Genomic DNA, 17688 nt, shown 5'->3' on the forward strand with positions numbered 1-17688 from the left:
CGCCTCTTTGCCCTCACTTGGCCCTCCAGGGAGAAAGAAACAGAAAAAACGACCGTTACGTGTATGCAAGAGTTTGCACTTTGCAAACCCCATAAGGAATCAGAGTATCTGGACAAGAGAAACGAAATATCAAGAGTTATTCTGCGTCACATTTATTTAGAGATTAAAAACACGAAAGTGCCAACAGATCTTAAAGAAAAATAGGCTGCGGCAGAAGGCATTTATTCAGGGCCCTCAAAGGAGTTGCGATGCTGGCGGATCCAGGGCCCGGCTACTGATTGCCTCCCAGAGAAGAACCGCGGCTGTGCGGTGTGTGCAGTTGTCTCGCGCAGAGATGATCGGTGCAAGCCCGTGGGCACAAGGGCCTGCCGGTCATCACAGGTGCCGCAGGAGCAAGTGAGGGCCGCCTGCTGAGGTCCCTGTGGTTCCACCCAGTCCACAAAGACTGTTGAGGCTGCGCATTGGCCCCACTCCCTAATTCCTGCCTTTCCCGGGGCTCTGACCCAAAGGGCAGCCATTTGTGACCTCTGCTCACATCCGCCTGTTTTAATGGCTGATGTCAGACGCATTTCTGATTGATCCAGTCGTCTGGATCCCTGGATGCTAAGAAAGCTTAGTCCGAGGTAGGCTGTCCTGTGCAGAACTATGGAGTGCCCTGGTGGCCGCGGGAGCTGAGGGGGAGGAGGGCTCCTGGCAGAGGATGGCTCAAGCATGAACTTCATGGAACGAAGGGGAGCGTTGCGTTATAATTTCCGCAAGGCCGAGAAGTGGGTAGGCAAGGGTAACGGTCACATTGTCCGGGGTGCACCTGTGGACTTCATTAAATCGGTAACTCAGTCCTTTGAAGTGGTCTAGTCATATCTGAAGAAAATAACATTTTAGGCAAACCCTTGTAACGTAGTATTTTCAGTTGTGTCCAGTTAGAAGAAGAGATTCTTACTGAACTCGTGCAAATAACGATACTGCCATAAAATTAAGGAAACGCCACTGTGAGCTTTCTGATGAGATCGGGTTGGGAGAAATGTAAATGTTTGCATTCTATTCCAAAAGGTAGACTTCACCAAATTGTCGAAAACTTAAAAGTTCTCTTAAATCTGGAAAACTAAAAGAATGAGCTATGATTTAAACAAAAAAGTCAAAAAATTGTAATCCTTTATCACTCCAGTCTTGTATTGCTAACTCTTATTCTGCTTGATGAAGCCATCCGTGTTACAAGTCTCATTTTCCATTTGAGATCTGGAGATTTTTACCCAGTTCAACGATGTGATCCTGAAGTTATCTGAAACTTAAGAGTACACGTCAGTCTTTTTTGTGAAGTAACAATGTTGGACAATAGCTAATTGCCAAAGGAAAAAAAAAAAAAAAGGCCAGCGCCGCAGCTCACTAGGCTAATCCTCCACCTTGTGGAGCCGGCACACTGGGTGCTAGTCCTGGTCGGGGTGCCGGATTCTGTCCCGGTTGCCCCTCTTCCAGGCCAGCTCTCTGCTGTGGCCAGGGAGTGCAGTGGAGGATGGCCCAAGTGCTTGGGCCCTGCACCCCATGGGAGACCAGGAGAAGCACCTGGCTCCTGCTTTCGGATCAGCGCGGTGCGCCAGCCGCAGCGGCCATTGGAGGGTGAACCAACGGCAAAGGAAGACCTTTCTCTCTGTCTCTCTCTCTCTCTCACTGACTGTAACTCTACCTGTCATAAATAAATAAAAAATCTTTTAAAAAAAAGTGATGAGAATTCATATGAATTGACAAGTATATTTCATTATTTTGCAGCATACAGTCTTAACATTTATAAATTATAACATAAACCAAGACATACTAGATTTCTAGGAACCTCATACAATCTTGGAATCCATGTTAATAATACATTCACACAGATATAACATGCAACAATTAAATCTCATTTTTTTTTAAAAAAAAATGATATGTATTTAATTGAAAGAGCAACAAAAAGAAAGGGAAAGACAAAGAGATCTTCCATCTACTGACTCACTCCCTCAGTGGCCGTAACAGCCAGGTCTGGGCCAGGCTGAAGCCAGGAACCAGGAACTTCACTTCAGTTTCCCCCATGGGTAGCAGAGGCCCAAGTGCTTGGGCCATCATCCACTGCCTTCCCAGTCACACTAGCAAGGAACAGCTGGGACTTGAACCAGCAAACTGATAAGAGATGCTGGCAAAGTTGCAAACAGCAACTTAACCTGCTGTGCCACAATGCTGGACACTAACCATCATTTCCTAGTTGACACTTTTTCTCATATACATCAATATATCAAATACTCCTAGTTTAATATTGCTTTGCATTTTCAGGAGCCCTTGGAAATGTCCAAAGTTTGTGGTCAAAAAGACATAATTTAGAATTTGCTTTTGTGAAGTTTGCCAAATATCAAATGCTTAAAATGCTTGCTCAAAAGAAGGAGGTGCTTTTCTCTGAAGGGAGGAGAGAATTTCCGCTTTGCTTATGGCCCTGTCCAAATACTGACGGAGTTTGTGGACTCAAAAGGCTTCCATAGCCTAGGCAGCTCATGTCAAGAGCCTCGGGTTATCACTGACATCACACATAAGAGTGTTAATTGTTAAATTAACAACAGGAGTCAGTGTGCACTAACTTCCCATGCAGGACCTCTGTCCTTTGAGGACAGAGTTAGTTGAGTTGTATTATAATTAAGTCTAAGTGCTTGCAAAGGACTTATAATTCTTGGGTGCTTCTTTAAAGTTAGTTAAGTTTCTAAAAAAAGTTAAAGTGAAATAAACTTCAGGATGCGATGACTTTGAACAGCCCTTGTCTCAACTGTTGAGGAACAGTTTGTTTTGTTTTGTTTTGCATTCATGCAAATTGTTGAACTCAGTACAGAGTTGGTCTTCTGTATATAAAGTTGGTCAAAAATAGATCCTAGTGGAGAATGGGATTGGGAATGGGAGAGGAAGGAGGAGGAGAGGTGGGAAGAGTGAGTGGGAGGGAGGGTATGGTGGGAAGAATCACTATTTTCCTAAAGGTGTATTTATGAAATGCACGAAGTTTGTATTCTTTAAATAAATGTCTTATTTGGGGAGAGGGAAATAAAGAAATAAATTTTTAAATGTAAAAAACAAATATATAAATAGAAAGTTCACAAATAAGACAAAAATAACATACTTGATCAAGGGGCGGGTGCTGTGGTATAGTGGGTGAAGCATCCCACTGGGGCTCCGGTTCAAGTTCCAGCTGCTCCAGCTGTTACAGCCAAATGGGGAATGGGCCAGTGGATGGAGGACCTCTCTCTCTCTCTGCCTTTCCTTCTCTCTCTGTGTAACTCTGACTTTCTAATAAATAAATAATCTAAAAACAAAAGTGCTTGATCAAGGCCAGCTCTGTAGCATAGTGAGTAAAGAACCACCTGTGGCAGCGACATCCCATCTGGGTGCCAGTTCCAGTGCCAGCAGCTCCACTTCTGATCCAGCTCCCAGCAAATGCACCTGGGAAAGCAGCAGAAGACCCAAGTCCTTGGGCCCCTACACCCACGTGGGAGACCCGGAAGAAGCTACTGGTTCCTGGCTTTTGATCAGCCTAGTTCCAGCCATTACCACCATTTGGGGAGTGAACCAGTAGACAGAAAATCTCCCCCTCTCTCTCTGTAACTCTGCCTTTCAAATAAATAAATCTTTTTTAAAAAATGCTTGTGAAATAATATTCATTCATTTAACAAGTTATTTAACCATAGTTATCAAGTGATTAAAATATTTTAAAAGCAAATCAATGTCTATATATTTTTTAAAGATTTAGCTATTTTGGGCCAGCACCATGGCTCACTTGGTTAATCCTCCTGGCTTCCCATATGGGCGCTGGGTTCTAGTCCCGGTTGCTCCTCTTCCAGGCCAGCTCTCTGCTGTGGCCTGGGAGTGCAGTGGAGGATGGCCCAAGTGCTTGGGCCCTGGACCCGCATGGGAGAGGTCCTGGCTTCAGATCAACACAGCGTGGGCTGTAGCGGCCATTTGGGGGGGTGAACCAACAGAAGGAAGACCTTTCTCTCTCTCTCTCTCCCTAACTCATCTGTCAAAAATAATAATAAAAATTTTTTAAAAGATTATTTATTTTTATTTGAAAGACAGAGTTACACAGAGAAAGGAGAGAGAGGGAGAGAAGAGGTCTTCCATCTGCTGGTTCACTCCTCAATTGGCCACAATGGTGCCGATCTGAAGCCAGGAGCCAAGAGCTTTCTCCGGGTCTCCCATGTGGGTGCAGGGGCGCAAGAACTTGAGCCATCTTCTACTGCTTTCCCAGGCCATAGCAGAGAGCTGGATCAGAAGTGGAGCAGCCAGTACTTGAACTGGCACCCATATGGGATGCTGGCACTGCAGGCGGCAGCTTTACCAGCTACTCCACAGCAAAGGCCCCGCAAATCGATGTTTAAAAAAAAAAAAAAAAAAAAACTCTTGAGTCTCAGTTTTCCTAAGTATCAAATTAAAAAGATGGAAGAAATTATCTTGATAAAGTATAAAACGTTCATTTTCTAGGTCAATTACCAAAAGGTAAACAAAAGTTTTCTGTAGTGTGATTTCTTTTTGTGGGAAACCTGTTCAGATAAGCTGGAAGCTAACCCTAATGAAAGGATACTTGAATATGAATTAGACACCGTAAGAGCATGTGTCCAAGGTTATGGGTGAATATCCCATCATAGAAGATGCAAAACAAGAAAACCAGTATCTGCAGCAGGGGGATGCAGGACTTGGAAACAGTAAAAGCACATGACATACTCAGTTATATGGAAAAACTCAAGTACACCAAGAGAAGCCAAGTATAGAATCAATTCATGCAAGGCCTTTAAAGGCAAACATTTTTAGCATCAGACCACAATAGCAGAGTCAGAAATGAAGAAAAGAAGCTAACAGGAGCTGACTAATAAGTTGAGGCTGAGAATCACGCGTTAAATGGATTCAATAAGACAGGAAAAGCTATACTTCATAAAATGATGGGCCATTATAAAAACAGGCTTCAGAATTTAAAATCAAGGCTTTTATAAATTTTAGTAGCAGATCAATATTTCAGGAGAAGCTTATTGATTTAAATAAAGAACATTAAATCCTGGTTTTATATTAGTGTATGAATGCTCCAATTTTTAAAAAAACCTAGGGGCCGGCACTGTAGGCTAATCCATATGGCACCCCATATGGGCACCTGTTCTAGTCCCAGCTGCTCCTCTTCCGATCCAGCTCTTTTTTGTGTCCTGGGAAAGCAGTGGAAGATAGCCCAAGTGCTTGGGCCCCTGCACCTCCAGGGGAGATCAGGAAGAGGTTCCTGGCTCTAGATCGGCCCACTTCCAGCCACTGCGGCCATTTGGGGAGTGAATCAGTGGATGGAAGACCTTTCTCTCTGTCTGTCCCTCTCACTGACTGTAACTCTACCTCTCAAATAAGTCAATAAAATCTTAAGAAAAAGAAAAAACCTATACCAAACCGAATTTAAACAAAATTGTTATTTTTCTAAAAAAAATTATGTCTTATAGTCTCTTATCAAAAATGTGTCTTACTGTTCTTAAACTCTTTGTATACAGAACTGTTTCCCTTCTGTTTAGTAGTTTTAGTCATATATTAGAATGTAGTCAGCATTGTGGAATAGCAGGTAAAGCCTCTGAGTGTGATGCCGGCATCACATACGGGCGCCAGTTCAAGTCCCAGCTGCTCCACTTCCAATCCAGCTCTCTGTGAATAGCCTGGGAAAAGCAGTGGAAAATGGCCCAAGTGCTTGGTGACCTACAACCCATGTGAGAGACCCAGAAGAAGCCCCTGGCTTTGACCTGGCCCAGCCAGGCCATCTGGGGAGTGAACCAGCAGATGAAAGATCTCTGTCTTTGTTTCTCCCTCCCTCTGTAACTCTGCCTTTCAAATAAACAAGTCTTTAAGTAAAGAAGAATTTAACTCTTCACCATATGAACCAGTATTCTATAGATTAACACAAACATCAACACACATTTCCTCAAAATACAAATGTGTTTCATTATTTTAACTTACTTAGGAATGACTCGGACATCTCACAAGTATCCATTACTTAACGTGATATAATTTTTAAAATTCACATGAAAAGTCCACTTGTGTTATCCCATTTTTCATATACCTATATTTTTTTTTGACAGGCAGAGTGGACAGTGAGAGAGAGAGAGAGAAACAGAGAGAAAGGTCTTCCTTTGCCGTTGGTTCACCCTCCAATGGCCAGCGCGGCCGGCGCACTGCACTGATCCGAAGGCAGGAGCCAGGTGCTTCTCCTGGTCTCCCATGGGGTGCAGGGCTCAAGCTCTTGGGCCATCCTCCACTGCACTCCCTGGCCACAGCAGAGAGCTGGCCTGGAAGAGGGGCAACCGGGACAGAATCCGGCACCCCGACCAGGACTAGAACCCGGTGTGCCGGCACCGCAAGGCGGAGGATTAGCCTATTGAGCTGCGGCGCCAGCTACCTAATTTTTTTAACAATTACATTTAGATGACTTACAAAAACTGAGGTATAGACAAACATAGTCATCATTTCAGGTTGTTTCTTTGTCAAAGAAAAACCCTAGAAGTTAAGTTGCTGTACTTGATACATAGGAAGCAATAGACGCTGCATTGCACTGTCATCTGCATAATTGTTCTTGGGCCAAACTTACACTTTTATGATCTTAAACATCTCACAGAGATAAATATAACCCTGCCTGGAGAGCAGATAGCAAACCCAGACAAAAATACATGTTAACCATTCTGACAACATCTCCATTTTGGTTCCATTAACAAAATGAAAACCAGCTTATCAAAAAAATTATCTGGGTCACTTGAACAAAAAAAGCATTGGGTTAATTACTACACACTTTTAGGAAACGTACGTGTATTCATTTATGAGCATGCACTTTTCTCTAAGACAATTAAAAATGCAGCTCTTATAACCACGGTAGAAAAATATCACACACTTAACATACACATGTATAGACAGTCACAAATACACAGGTAAAAACAGATTTCATAGTTTTCTCTTTAAAATTTATGCCTCAGGTCTTAAAATTCAGAATTCACTAGCTGGATCTGGAAAATGGAACAAGTTTACCTATATAGATGGCTGAAACCTCTTTTTCTTAGTAGAAAGGACATTTAAGGGTTTTATTTGCTCAATTTATATGTTTTTACTCATTTGAAAGGCAGAATGCCAGAGCAGGAGAGGCCTTCTCCCACTGTGTTCTTAGGTGTATTAGCAGGGAGCTGGATCCAAAGCACAACAGCCGCGTCTCAAACCTGCACGTAGATACGGCGTGCCAACTTCTCAAGCCACTGTGCCACAACACCAGCCCCTATTACTTTCTTATTTATTTGACAAAGAGACACAAAGAACCCCATCGATTGATTCAGTCCCTAAATTCCCACAAAAGCCAAAGTTAGGCCAACAGTCAAAGCTAGGAACCAGAAGTTCAATCTGGGTCTCCCACGTTCACTTGCTGCCTCCCAGGGTCTGCACGGGCAGAAAGCTGAAGTCGGGAGCCAGAGCAAGGCATGCAATCCAACAAGAGACATAAATATCTCAACCAGTGTCTTAACTGCTATGCCAAAAACTTGGCCCTGCTCAATTTTCAAATAGTCAAAGACTACCAACAAGCAGGTTAAACCAGCACTCACAATACCAGCATCTCATATCGGAGCAGTGGTTCAAGTCCCAGCTACTCCACTTCTGATCCAGTTCCCTGCTAATGCACCTGGAAAAGCAGCAGAAGATGGCCCAAGCACACACAGGAGACTCTAATGGAGTTCCAGGCTCCTGGCTTCAGCCTAGCCCAGACCTAGCTGTTGCAACCATTTGGGGAATAAACCAGCAGATGGAAGATTCTCTCTCTCTCTCTCTCTCTCTCTCTCTCTTTTAAATAAATAAGTAAATCTTTAAGAAAATACAATGGGGGCCCGTGCCGCGGCTCACTAGGCTAATCCTCCACCTGGCGGCACCGGCACACCAGGTTCTAGTCCCGGTCGGGGCGCCGGATTCTGTCCCGGTTGCCCCTCTTCCAGGCCAGCTCTCTGCTGTGGCCCATGAGGGCAGTGGAGGATGGCCCAAGTGCTTGGGCCCTGCACCCCATGGGAGACCAGGAGAAGTACCTGGCTCCTGCCTTCGGATCAGCGCGGTGCGCCAGCTGCGGCGGCCATTGGAGGGTGAACCAACGGCAAAGGAAGACCTTTCTCTCTGTCTCTCTCACTGTCCACTCTGCCTGTAAAAACAAAAACAAAAACAAAAAAAAACAAAAACAAAACAAAAAACAAACAATGGGAAGAGAATGCCGCAGTTGCATGTTGCAGGATGGCCTGGCAGCGGAGGAACAGAAGCCAAAACAGAGCAGGAGGTTCACCTGGGAAGCATCACCCTCTGCTCTGGCCTATGGACCTGCCTGCGGATCCCTAGGAAGCCACAGGTCATGTGCAGCCACACAGCCTTCGTGCAAGCTGACTGCCTGCCTGGAGCGTACATTCCTTCTCCCCAGTCCACTTCCCCTGCCGGCTCACACTCATTCTTGTTGGCCCAGCACCACTATCAACCGTCCTCTTACTCAGGGTCCATATCTGACTCATTTGTTGTTCTCCCGTATCCTATTTTAGATCATGGTGACAATTAATTTCTAACTCCCCCACCAGACTATCTACTAGATTATGATTTAGGTTAGTTTAGACCTATTTTTCACAATAATGAGCAGTTTATTACATAACTCCTTCTTCCTCCTCCCCCATCTCCTATAGGTTTTGTCATCAGAGTGTTATGTTAGCATAATGCCTGCATATACAGGTAGTGCACCAGGCCTACCTACAGTATTTTTTATTTATTTATTTTTTATTTTTTGACAGGCAGAGTGGACAGTGAGAGAGAGAGACAGAGAGAAAGGTCTTCCTTTGCCGTTGGTTCACCCTGCAATGGCCGCCGCGGCCGGCGCGCTGCGGCCGGCGCACTACCTACAGTATTAAATAATATCTTCACACCAAGTGGCAGGCTCATAAGCTTGCCTAATACTGGCTGTGGTGTCCAATTGTCCCTGCTCAGCCTCTCAGGAGCCGTGTGAACCTCAGAACTGTATGCTTCAGTTTCTTCTATAAAAAGAGAATCACTCTGTAGAGGGGCTGTGGGGATTAGATGAATCCTTATGTAAAATACCTAGCACAAACTAAGCACTCAGTAACTGTTGTTTATCAATTTTATGGTTGTCATTACCTGAGTTACAAGCACTTGGGGATGATGAAAATCTGCGGAAGAAGCAGGCATTTGGCACAGTGGATAAGACCCCATGTGGCATGCCCACATCCCTTAACAGAGTGCCAGTGTTTGAGTCCTGGCTCCACTCTTTTTTTTTTAAAGGTCTATTTATTATTTGAAAGGCAGAATTACAGAGAGAGAGATAGAGTGAGAGAGAGAGAGAGAGAATAGAGATCTTCCATCTGCTGGTTCACTCCTCCAATGACTCCAGCAACTGGAGCTGAGCCAGGCCTGACTCCACTCTTGATTCCAGCTTCCTGCTAATGCATACCCTGGAAGGTAGCAGGTGATGGCTCAAAGATGAGTTTGTACGAATAGCTCTCATTTTAATTCAATAACTAAGAGTTTTTTCTAGCCTTCCCCCTTTCCATGTTTATAGGTATCTTCTCTCCAAAAACAAGAAACCTGACTGTAATTGTCCTCAAGATACTTAATTATTTGCTACTATAACCAGGCTGACCAACTCTTCTGCCTGCCACCTCATCATTTCCTATGCTGTCAATACTGGGTATCTTTGCCACTGCCTCCTCTGTGCTGGGAGGGGAAGGTCCTCCAGATAGCTTTTTATTTATTTATTTATTTGACAGGCAGAGTGGACAGTGAGAGAGAGAGACAGAGAGAAAGGTCTCCCTTTACCGTTGGTTCACCCCTCAATGGCCGCTGCAGCCAGCGCACCGCGCTGACCCGAAGCCAGGAGCCAGGTGTTTCTTCTGGTCTCCCATGCATGTGCAGGGCCCAAGCACTTGGGCCATCCTCCACTGCCCTCCCTGGCCACAGCAGAGAGCTGGCCTGGAAGAGGGGCAACTGGGACAGAATCCGGTGCCCTGACCAGGACTAGAACCCCGTGTGCTGGCGCCACAGGTGGAGGATTAGCCTATTGAGCCGCGGCTCCGGCCCCAGATAGCTTTTTAAGAGGGCAGGATTAAAGGGATGCCAATCGATTTAAAGATGTTTATATTCGGAGCTGGCACTGTAGGGTAGCGGGCAAAGTTACTGCCTGCATCGCCAGAATCCCATATGGGTGCTGGTTTGTATCCCAGCTGCTCCAGTTCCCATCCAGCTCCCTGATAATGGTCCAAGTACTTGGCCCCTGCCACTCACATAGGAAACCCATATGAAGCTCCTGGCTCCTGGCTTTGGCCTGGTTCAGTCATTGCCTTTGTAGCCATTTAGAGTGAGCCAGTGGATGGGAGATTCTCTCTCTCTCACTCCAACTTTCAGGTAAATAAATACATTTGTAATAAACTGGGTAAGAAAGTACCAAGAAGTGGGCATTGTGGCTAAGCAGGTTAGGAGGCTGCTTGTGATGCACACATCCCACATCAGTGTCGATTCATGTCCTGGCTACTCTGCTTCCAATCCAATTCCCAGCTCCTGACACACATGTGGGAGACCAGGATGGAGTTCCTGGCTCCTGACTTTGGCCTGCTCCAGTCCTGACTGTTGCAGCTATTTGGGGAGTGAATCAGCAAAACGCAAATTTCTCTCTCTTTTTAACTCTCCATCTATTTCTCTCTGTGTGTGTGTCTCTCTGCCTTTCAAATACATAAATAAATCTTGGGGGAGAGAAACCTTTTTTAATTTTTTTGGTTGTAAGACGGAGAGACCCATTCAGGATAGCTCAGATACAGAATGTTCACTATAAGAATGTTTGCTTGTCCCACAAAAGGAGAATCACAGAAATGCAAAAAAAGGAGTCTCGGTGGTTTTGGGTGTAGGAGAGGGAAAGGGGGTGATCCCTCGCCTTACCGTCATAAAGGGTCATGGCCAACCCCGTTTCCAAAAGGCAGGTTAATAAGAGAAAAGCACAACCACCTTATTTGATGATAGTTTTACATGACAGAATAAGGACATAGAGTGAACAATGTATTTTTATGCCTAGGTTCCAAGAAGCATGGACAGCTGTGCAGAGAAAAAGGGAATGATCCAAAACTAACAGCCTGAGTGGGGAGACCCAGTAAGGCCTGTCTGTCCGGATTCTTCTTTTACAGGACTCCTTTCTTCCAGGTGAGGGGCAGGACTCCTGAAACGTGGGTTTATGATGTACTATCAGATGAGGTGTGTCAGAGAATTTCTTTATGGCCAGCTGCAAGGCAGAAAGCTGGGAGAAAGTGAACACAGTTGGGTTTTATGGGAAGAAGGGGTTTATCTTTCTCTGACCCACTTTGGCGAAGAGAAAGTCTAGTTTAGTCAATTGTTTGTTTGGGAGTGGGGTGGTGGGCAAGAAGAGACAGAAAGGACAAAAATCAGAGAAACTTTGCTTCTGAGGCCTTCACGCTAGGGTATCATTTTCGGAGCCCCAGTATGGGCCAAACATTTTTGGCTGGTAGCACCAAAGAGAGCAGAGTGGGTATTCCTGCCCCTGCATGCGACACTGTGCACAGATGTCAGGGACTGAGATCTGAAACGAAGCAGAGAGGACTGGAGTTGGGCAGAAAAGCAGCACTTTTCTCTGAAACTACAAGGGCGGAGACTTCCTCGCTGTGCTTTGCAGCTTCCTCCCAGAGAGCCGCACCTGTCCTTGGAGTTCTGTCTACACAAAGAACGGACACAGGGGACACGAAGAAGCCGCAGGAGACTTCGGGGCATACATATTGGCAGAGAACCGAGTCCGACTGGACAGGGACGGGGACCGAGTTCGGCGGGGAGTGACAAGGCGGGGGCTGACTACCACGCAATGACACACTTCCCGCTACTCTACCCGCCGGGGTCCCTGGGTCAAGTCATGATCGCAGACCATACAGGATCCCTTAGGTGCCTTGTGCCGACACACGGCTTTGTAGGATGCGATTCCACTTTGGAGCGACGGCTGCGAAAGACAAGCTCACGCTCCTCCCTGTGTTAAGGCAGTTATCCAACATGACTGAAACTCGACCTTGGATGAGATGAGGCCGTCATTAAGAGCATTGACCTGTTGCGTGGGGAAGGGGGTTGATCGCATTTTAACCACTTCCTTCTCCCGCTGGGTTTCCTGCGCTTGCCTGGCGTGGGTTCCGACTCCCGAGCCACGGAGGCTGTATCACCCGTGATATAATCCACCCACACACAGACGCACACACAATCACGCAGGCACACGTTGAGAGGAGGCACAGACACCCCCGCACTTGTCTTCTTCATTCAGTACCTCCCATGGCCTGGTTTTTAATTTTTTTTTCCCAGTTGCCCCCAAATTTGCTCAGAATTCACGAGATAAGCTCAAGAGCATTCAAACAGGATGTTCCCCGCTAGTGCTGTGTTTGGCTTCAAGAATAATGCAAAACAACTGTAACTGCGCTGATGGAATTTACTGGGAAAATGAAAAAGCGATCAATAGTTGTGTTCCTGTGAGTTAAGAGGAAAGCGAAGGCCCGACCCCAGTGCTGAGTCACAGTCTCCCGTGGCGGGGCGCGGCGCTGGGGTCGCGCATCTCAAAGGGGACCCCCCAAGCCCCCCGCGAATTTGAGCCAACATTCCATCATTCTTCATCCTTGCGCCCTATGTCCCGCCGCGGGTTTTGCAAATCTTAGCTGAGGGACTGGCAAAACGAAAAGCAATATACAGCACGAACAACACGGTAGCTTCTCGGCCCCGCGCTTCCCCTCAGGGAAGGCTGTCCAGTTTCTGTTTTTATCATCCTCAAAGTACACAGCCCGAGACTGTCAGGCCGCCGGGCGCCGAGGTCCAGCTGCGTGCGAGGGAGCGGCCCGCCACGCCCGCCATGGCCGGGCTGGGAAGGGCACCGCCCCCTCGCGGAGCCCGCCCTTTTCCTTCCGCGTGATGACGGCACACGTCGGCCCCGCCCACTCGCGCGACGCCCCAGGTAGCGGGCGCCTTCCTGCCCGCGGAGCCGCGCGCCCGCCCACCGGCGTGATGACGTCACGCCCCGCCCACCCAGCGCGGGGCGGGCGGGCGTGTTCGCGACGGCGCCCGCCGTCCCCCCTCAGAGGGGCGCTGGCGCGGTAGCGGCGCTCCCGCCTCAGCCGGGGAGGGCGGCTCGGCTCGGCTCGGCGATGAGCGGCGCCCAGGACGAGAGCCCGGAGGCCGGGGCTGGCCGGGCCGGCGATCGCCCGGCGGCCGAGCCTCCCGGCGGCGCCCTGAGCGTGGACGTGCCGGGGCTGCTGGCGCAGCTGGCGCGCAGCTTCGCGCTGCTGCTGCCGGTGTACGCGCTCGGCTACCTGGGCTTGAGCTTCAGCTGGGTGCTGCTGGCGCTGGGGCTGCTGGCCTGGTGCCGCCGGAGCCGCGGCCTCAAGGCGAGCCGCCTGTGCCGCGCGCTGGCGCTGCTGGAGGACGAGGAGCGCGCCGTGCGCCTGGGGGTGCGCGCCTGCGACCTGCCGGCCTGGGTGAGTGCCGCGCGGGCCCCGCCCCAGCCCGGCCGGAGCCGGGGCTCCGGACCCGGTGTAGACACCTGCCCGGGCGGAGTCTGCACGGCCCGAGTCCGAGCTGCAGCCTCCCGGAGTCAGGGGCCCGCGCCCCCAGACCCTTGGCCCCCCCAAACTCGGGCCGAGGTACGGGGGAGTGGGGGGCGGAGATCTGCCCCCGGCCGGACCCCTGCCGCTGCTCCTTAGGTCCACGCTTCCGGGATCCCCGCCCCGAGTCGGGGGTCTGCGCCGTGTGGACCCCCGGTCTGAGTCAGCCACCGTCTCCCGCATCGCTGTCAAAGCCTCCCCGCCCACCAGCTCCTGTCCCGGGGTCCCGATCGCTGTCCGACAGCCCCTCCGCCCACCCCGGGGTCCTCCCAGGTCCCCGCCCCAGCCGCTCCCCTCGCTGACCCTGCCCTGGCCCCCCCCACCGGAGACCCCCGCTCCCGCAGCAGGTCGCCTGCGGGGCGCGCTGCCTAATTTGGCTGTGCCCCTCTGCGCGGGAGCCGTGACTCGCGCCTCTGGTATGCGCGGAGCCACCCGCGCGGTCGTGCGTGTCCTCTCCCGGCACCGCTGCAGACCCGGGAGTGGTCCGCGTGTCCTTCGCTCACGTGGTGGCAGCTGGCCGGGGGAGAGGTTGATCTTTTCTTCTGCTCTGAGAAGACACATCCATTTCTTGGTTGTTCCTGACACAATCCAAGAGTAGGAGCGTCCCCCGAAAAATTGGCTCTAGTAGAATAATTGAAATTTTTTTTTTCTGGCGTGTACTGTTGTGAGACTGAACATTTTTATATAGGATCAACCTGAATGTGTATATGAAGATACTTTTTATGTTTTTAAAAAGTTAGTGGGAAAAATGGAATTTAAAAATGACGTGCTGAATTATGTCACAGGAAGTTTTGGAGCAGCTGCACTAACAAGAGTCATGGTATTGATTGTTTTATTTTTACCTCGGGCAGTTCTCTACATAATGTATTTGGAGTCGGCTTCATCCTCTGTTTCTCCTCCCTCGTTCTTAGCTGTGAGCTCTCACAGTCTCGGAGTGCAGGGAGTAGCGCTTATTTTAAGGTAAATGATGCTCGTGTGAGGCTTGAGGTAAACTTGTCTAGGAAGATGGCCAGCCGTGCGTTTCAGGAGGGTCATTTGCGCTTAGCGGAGAAAAGGGCGTGGAGAATGGTCCCTGTTTCCAGTCATGAGACACTTGTGATGTAAGACATGGAACGTGTGACGCAAATGGCAAACAAACAAAAATTAGAAAGCGGTGATGCCCAAGACCAAGAGGAACATAGTAGATGCCACTTTGTAATGACAAGTGGCAATTGGAATACAATAAAATGCTAAGGGGCGTTAGGAGTGTGACTTGAAATTCTGTCAGTGCAGGGTGAATTTCTGAGTGGTAGTATTTTGGAGAGTCATAATAACTGGTATGGCACAGCTTTTAGATAACAGCAGGGAAAAGAACCAAGGGACACATGCACAGCAAGTTAGAGTGCCAGGCCGGGAAAAAACCAAGAACAAAGGTACACTTTGGAAAGGCAAAATTGGCGTCTTGTGGCTGTCTGTATTACACTGAGTTAAATGATGCTAAAAAGTAGCTAAGAGCAGAAAATAGATATATTACCAAAACAGCATCGTAATTAATGCTAAAATTTGCAGGAAGAGCTGATACTTGGTTAATTGAGCAAATGACTGATGTCAGATGTGCTTGTAAAAATCTTCGTGAAAGGCTCTTCTCTCATAAATTAACTAATACAGTTGCTGCCATATTAAAGGACTCAAATTCTTTTTTCTGACAGAATGAAAAGTGACTAGCCAGCATTTTTTCCTTTTTTATTTATATTTTTATTAACATAAACAGAACGGATTTAATGTAGTTCATAGATACAAGGATTTTTATTAGAGTTTTTATTTATGTGACTTAAGCTGATGAACCATGATGTTCATCTCATAAAGAGTTTATCTTTTCTCCAAAATTTTTTATTTTTTATTACAAACTTGTACTTGAGCTTATATCACACCTGTATGACTTAAACATGCTATATTGCTTAGAAGACTTCTAGAAGGGTTCACATGAAATTTGACAGAGATCATACCAAGGTTTTATAGAACTGTGGTTTTTTTAGTTTTCACCATTTGTTTTTCTAATAACCAGTGTTGCACAGTCTAGAAGTGGGCCTGAAATTCTGTTGCAGAAATTACCAAGGCAAATCAATAAAAGAAGAAGCCGTGCATAAGAAAAGTTAAGATTTCAGTATAACTCATACTTGGATTTTTACCTGTATGTTTTTTGAATTTCTGAACTTTGGGCTGGCATTTTACTCTGAACGAGACTTATTTGTATACCTAAATAGTGTGCATGTTTTTATAGCATGCCATTGATGACTATGATTCATTGTAGAGAGGAAGCATGGGAAAACGTACACCAGTGTGGTACCAACCTCCTGACTCCACCTTTACATGTGCTCACGGGTGGCTTCTCTGCTTTTTATCTTGTAAAAATGTTTGCTGATATGGAATTAAGATCATTAAAAATATTAATACTTCAGGGAAAAAACACATGTGGTTCCTGAATCGAGGCGACTACAATGTGAGAAACAGCTCTCACTTATCAGATGATAATTCTGTAAGAGTCTGGCCCTACAGCTTTACTGTAAACCGTGTTATTGTTCATTCTTCACTCTTTTTTTCCATATGCAGGAAAAAGGCATGGCTGAATGATGGATTGAGGGTGGGGCGTTTTGTTGTATGAGTGTCTAGCCTGTGCTAGTGAGGTCCTGAAGGCTAGCCTCCAGGGGAAGAGTATTCTTGAAGAGTTCTTACAGAGATGAGTATGGACAGTTTCCCAGTGATGTTTTATTTATTGAAAACTTACAACTTGGTGGGGTGAAGTCCACTCTTCCTTGCCTCTGCCATTGAGTGAAGGCTGACTTGGAGGCTGTGAGCCAGCAGAGGGCCAGCTCCTTCGTGGATGGTGGTATTGAGCTGGTTGACAGTTGGTCCATTGTTAGCCTGATACTCACATTGCAGAAAATGAAAGCAAACTTAGCTTTCTTGGTTACGTTCTTCTACACTATTGGTGTACCAATTTTCTTCTTCCCATTGAAGGCTTTCTTCTCATTGTTCTTCTGGGAAATACAGAGAATGCAACAGGAGCCAAACTATAGTATGTAGAATCTGAGAACCCGGTGAACAAAAGAGAAAAATGCACTCTGGTAGAGAGATAGTAAATATTTGCTTTTTTTCTCAGTGTTAATTATTGACTTAAGACTTAAATAAAATTTTGTGAAGAGTTAGAACGGAAAATGGTGGCATAGCTAGTCCAGGAGCCACAGTTTAACGTTAGCACCTAAATCCCACAGTGATTGTGTGGTCTGAAAAAATCTTAAGAGCCCTTATCATAGCTGTGAATGGACTGTAGGTGAGTTTCCTGTTTACACCCACACTACAGCTTTAACAGAGGGGAAAGAATGGTGACAGTTGCATTGCTTTATGTTATATAGTCTAAATGCTTCCTTAAGTTGGAACATAATTCCCCATGGTCGAGAAAATACAGCAATAAATATCTGGTTTTTAGTTTAAACTGGAAAGTGGATTTAAATTTAGAATGCATGCATCCACCCAGCCTGTAATGCTCTGCTTTTCGTAATATTTCTATTTCAGATGATGTCATCTTTATTGTATACTTAAAAACAAGAGAATGTGGAGGTAGAACTGAAATATAAATAATTTATGTGCATTAAAGTATATGCATTTTATCTTTTATTTGTAAATACAAATCTCAATCCTGTGAAAAACCAGTTATGAAAAACTGACTAGTAATTAATTTGGTGCTGTCATTAAGTGTAATGAACCTCTAATTTTTTCCGAAAGTTTTTATGTTTTCTACAATGGGTATCGCATTTAACCTTGAAACAGGTACTGTGAATATACTAAAAACATCGTTCACTTTATTTCTTTATTTTGTTATAGATTTATTTTTTATTTACTTAAAAGACAGGGTTACAAGGAGAGGAGAGACATTTGCTGTTTCACTCCCCAAATGGCCACAACGGCCAAAGCTGGGCTAGTCTGAAGCTAGGAATCAGGAGCATCTTCCCAGTCTCCCACGTGGGTGCAGGGTCCCAAGCACTTGACCATCTTC

The 17688-nt window shown here is 46.7% G+C and overlaps 1 protein-coding gene and 1 long non-coding RNA gene across 8 annotated transcripts in view; one reads left to right on the forward strand and one right to left on the reverse strand.

Annotated features, from left to right (window-relative positions):
• Positions 1-136: 136 nt before the first annotated feature.
• On the reverse strand, positions 137-13491 carry LOC149125288 (uncharacterized). Its single transcript, XR_016236938.1, has 2 exons — positions 13365-13491; positions 137-1285 (listed from the first exon to the last, which is right to left on the reverse strand). It is a non-coding gene; the product is annotated as an uncharacterized LOC149125288 (long non-coding RNA).
• Positions 13072-17688, forward strand: part of ESYT2 (extended synaptotagmin 2) — a 103783-nt gene continuing 99166 nt past the window's right edge. For 2 of the 7 annotated variants that reach the window (XM_089336856.1, XM_051857040.3), the window contains exon 1: positions 13078-13529. In XM_089336856.1, the coding sequence (XP_089192982.1) occupies positions 13200-13529 (330 nt within the window). In that variant the 5' untranslated portion in view covers positions 13078-13199. Of the gene's footprint in view, positions 13530-17688 lie in introns of all 7 variants that reach the window. The other 5 variants (XR_016236935.1, XR_016236936.1, XR_016236937.1 and 2 more) reach the window with 5 other exon arrangements.

Source organism: Oryctolagus cuniculus, chromosome 7 (assembly GCF_051225735.1).
Source record: "Oryctolagus cuniculus isolate XC-2025 breed Fujian yellow rabbit chromosome 7, ASM5122573v1, whole genome shotgun sequence".
Lineage (NCBI taxonomy): Eukaryota > Metazoa > Chordata > Mammalia > Lagomorpha > Leporidae > Oryctolagus > Oryctolagus cuniculus.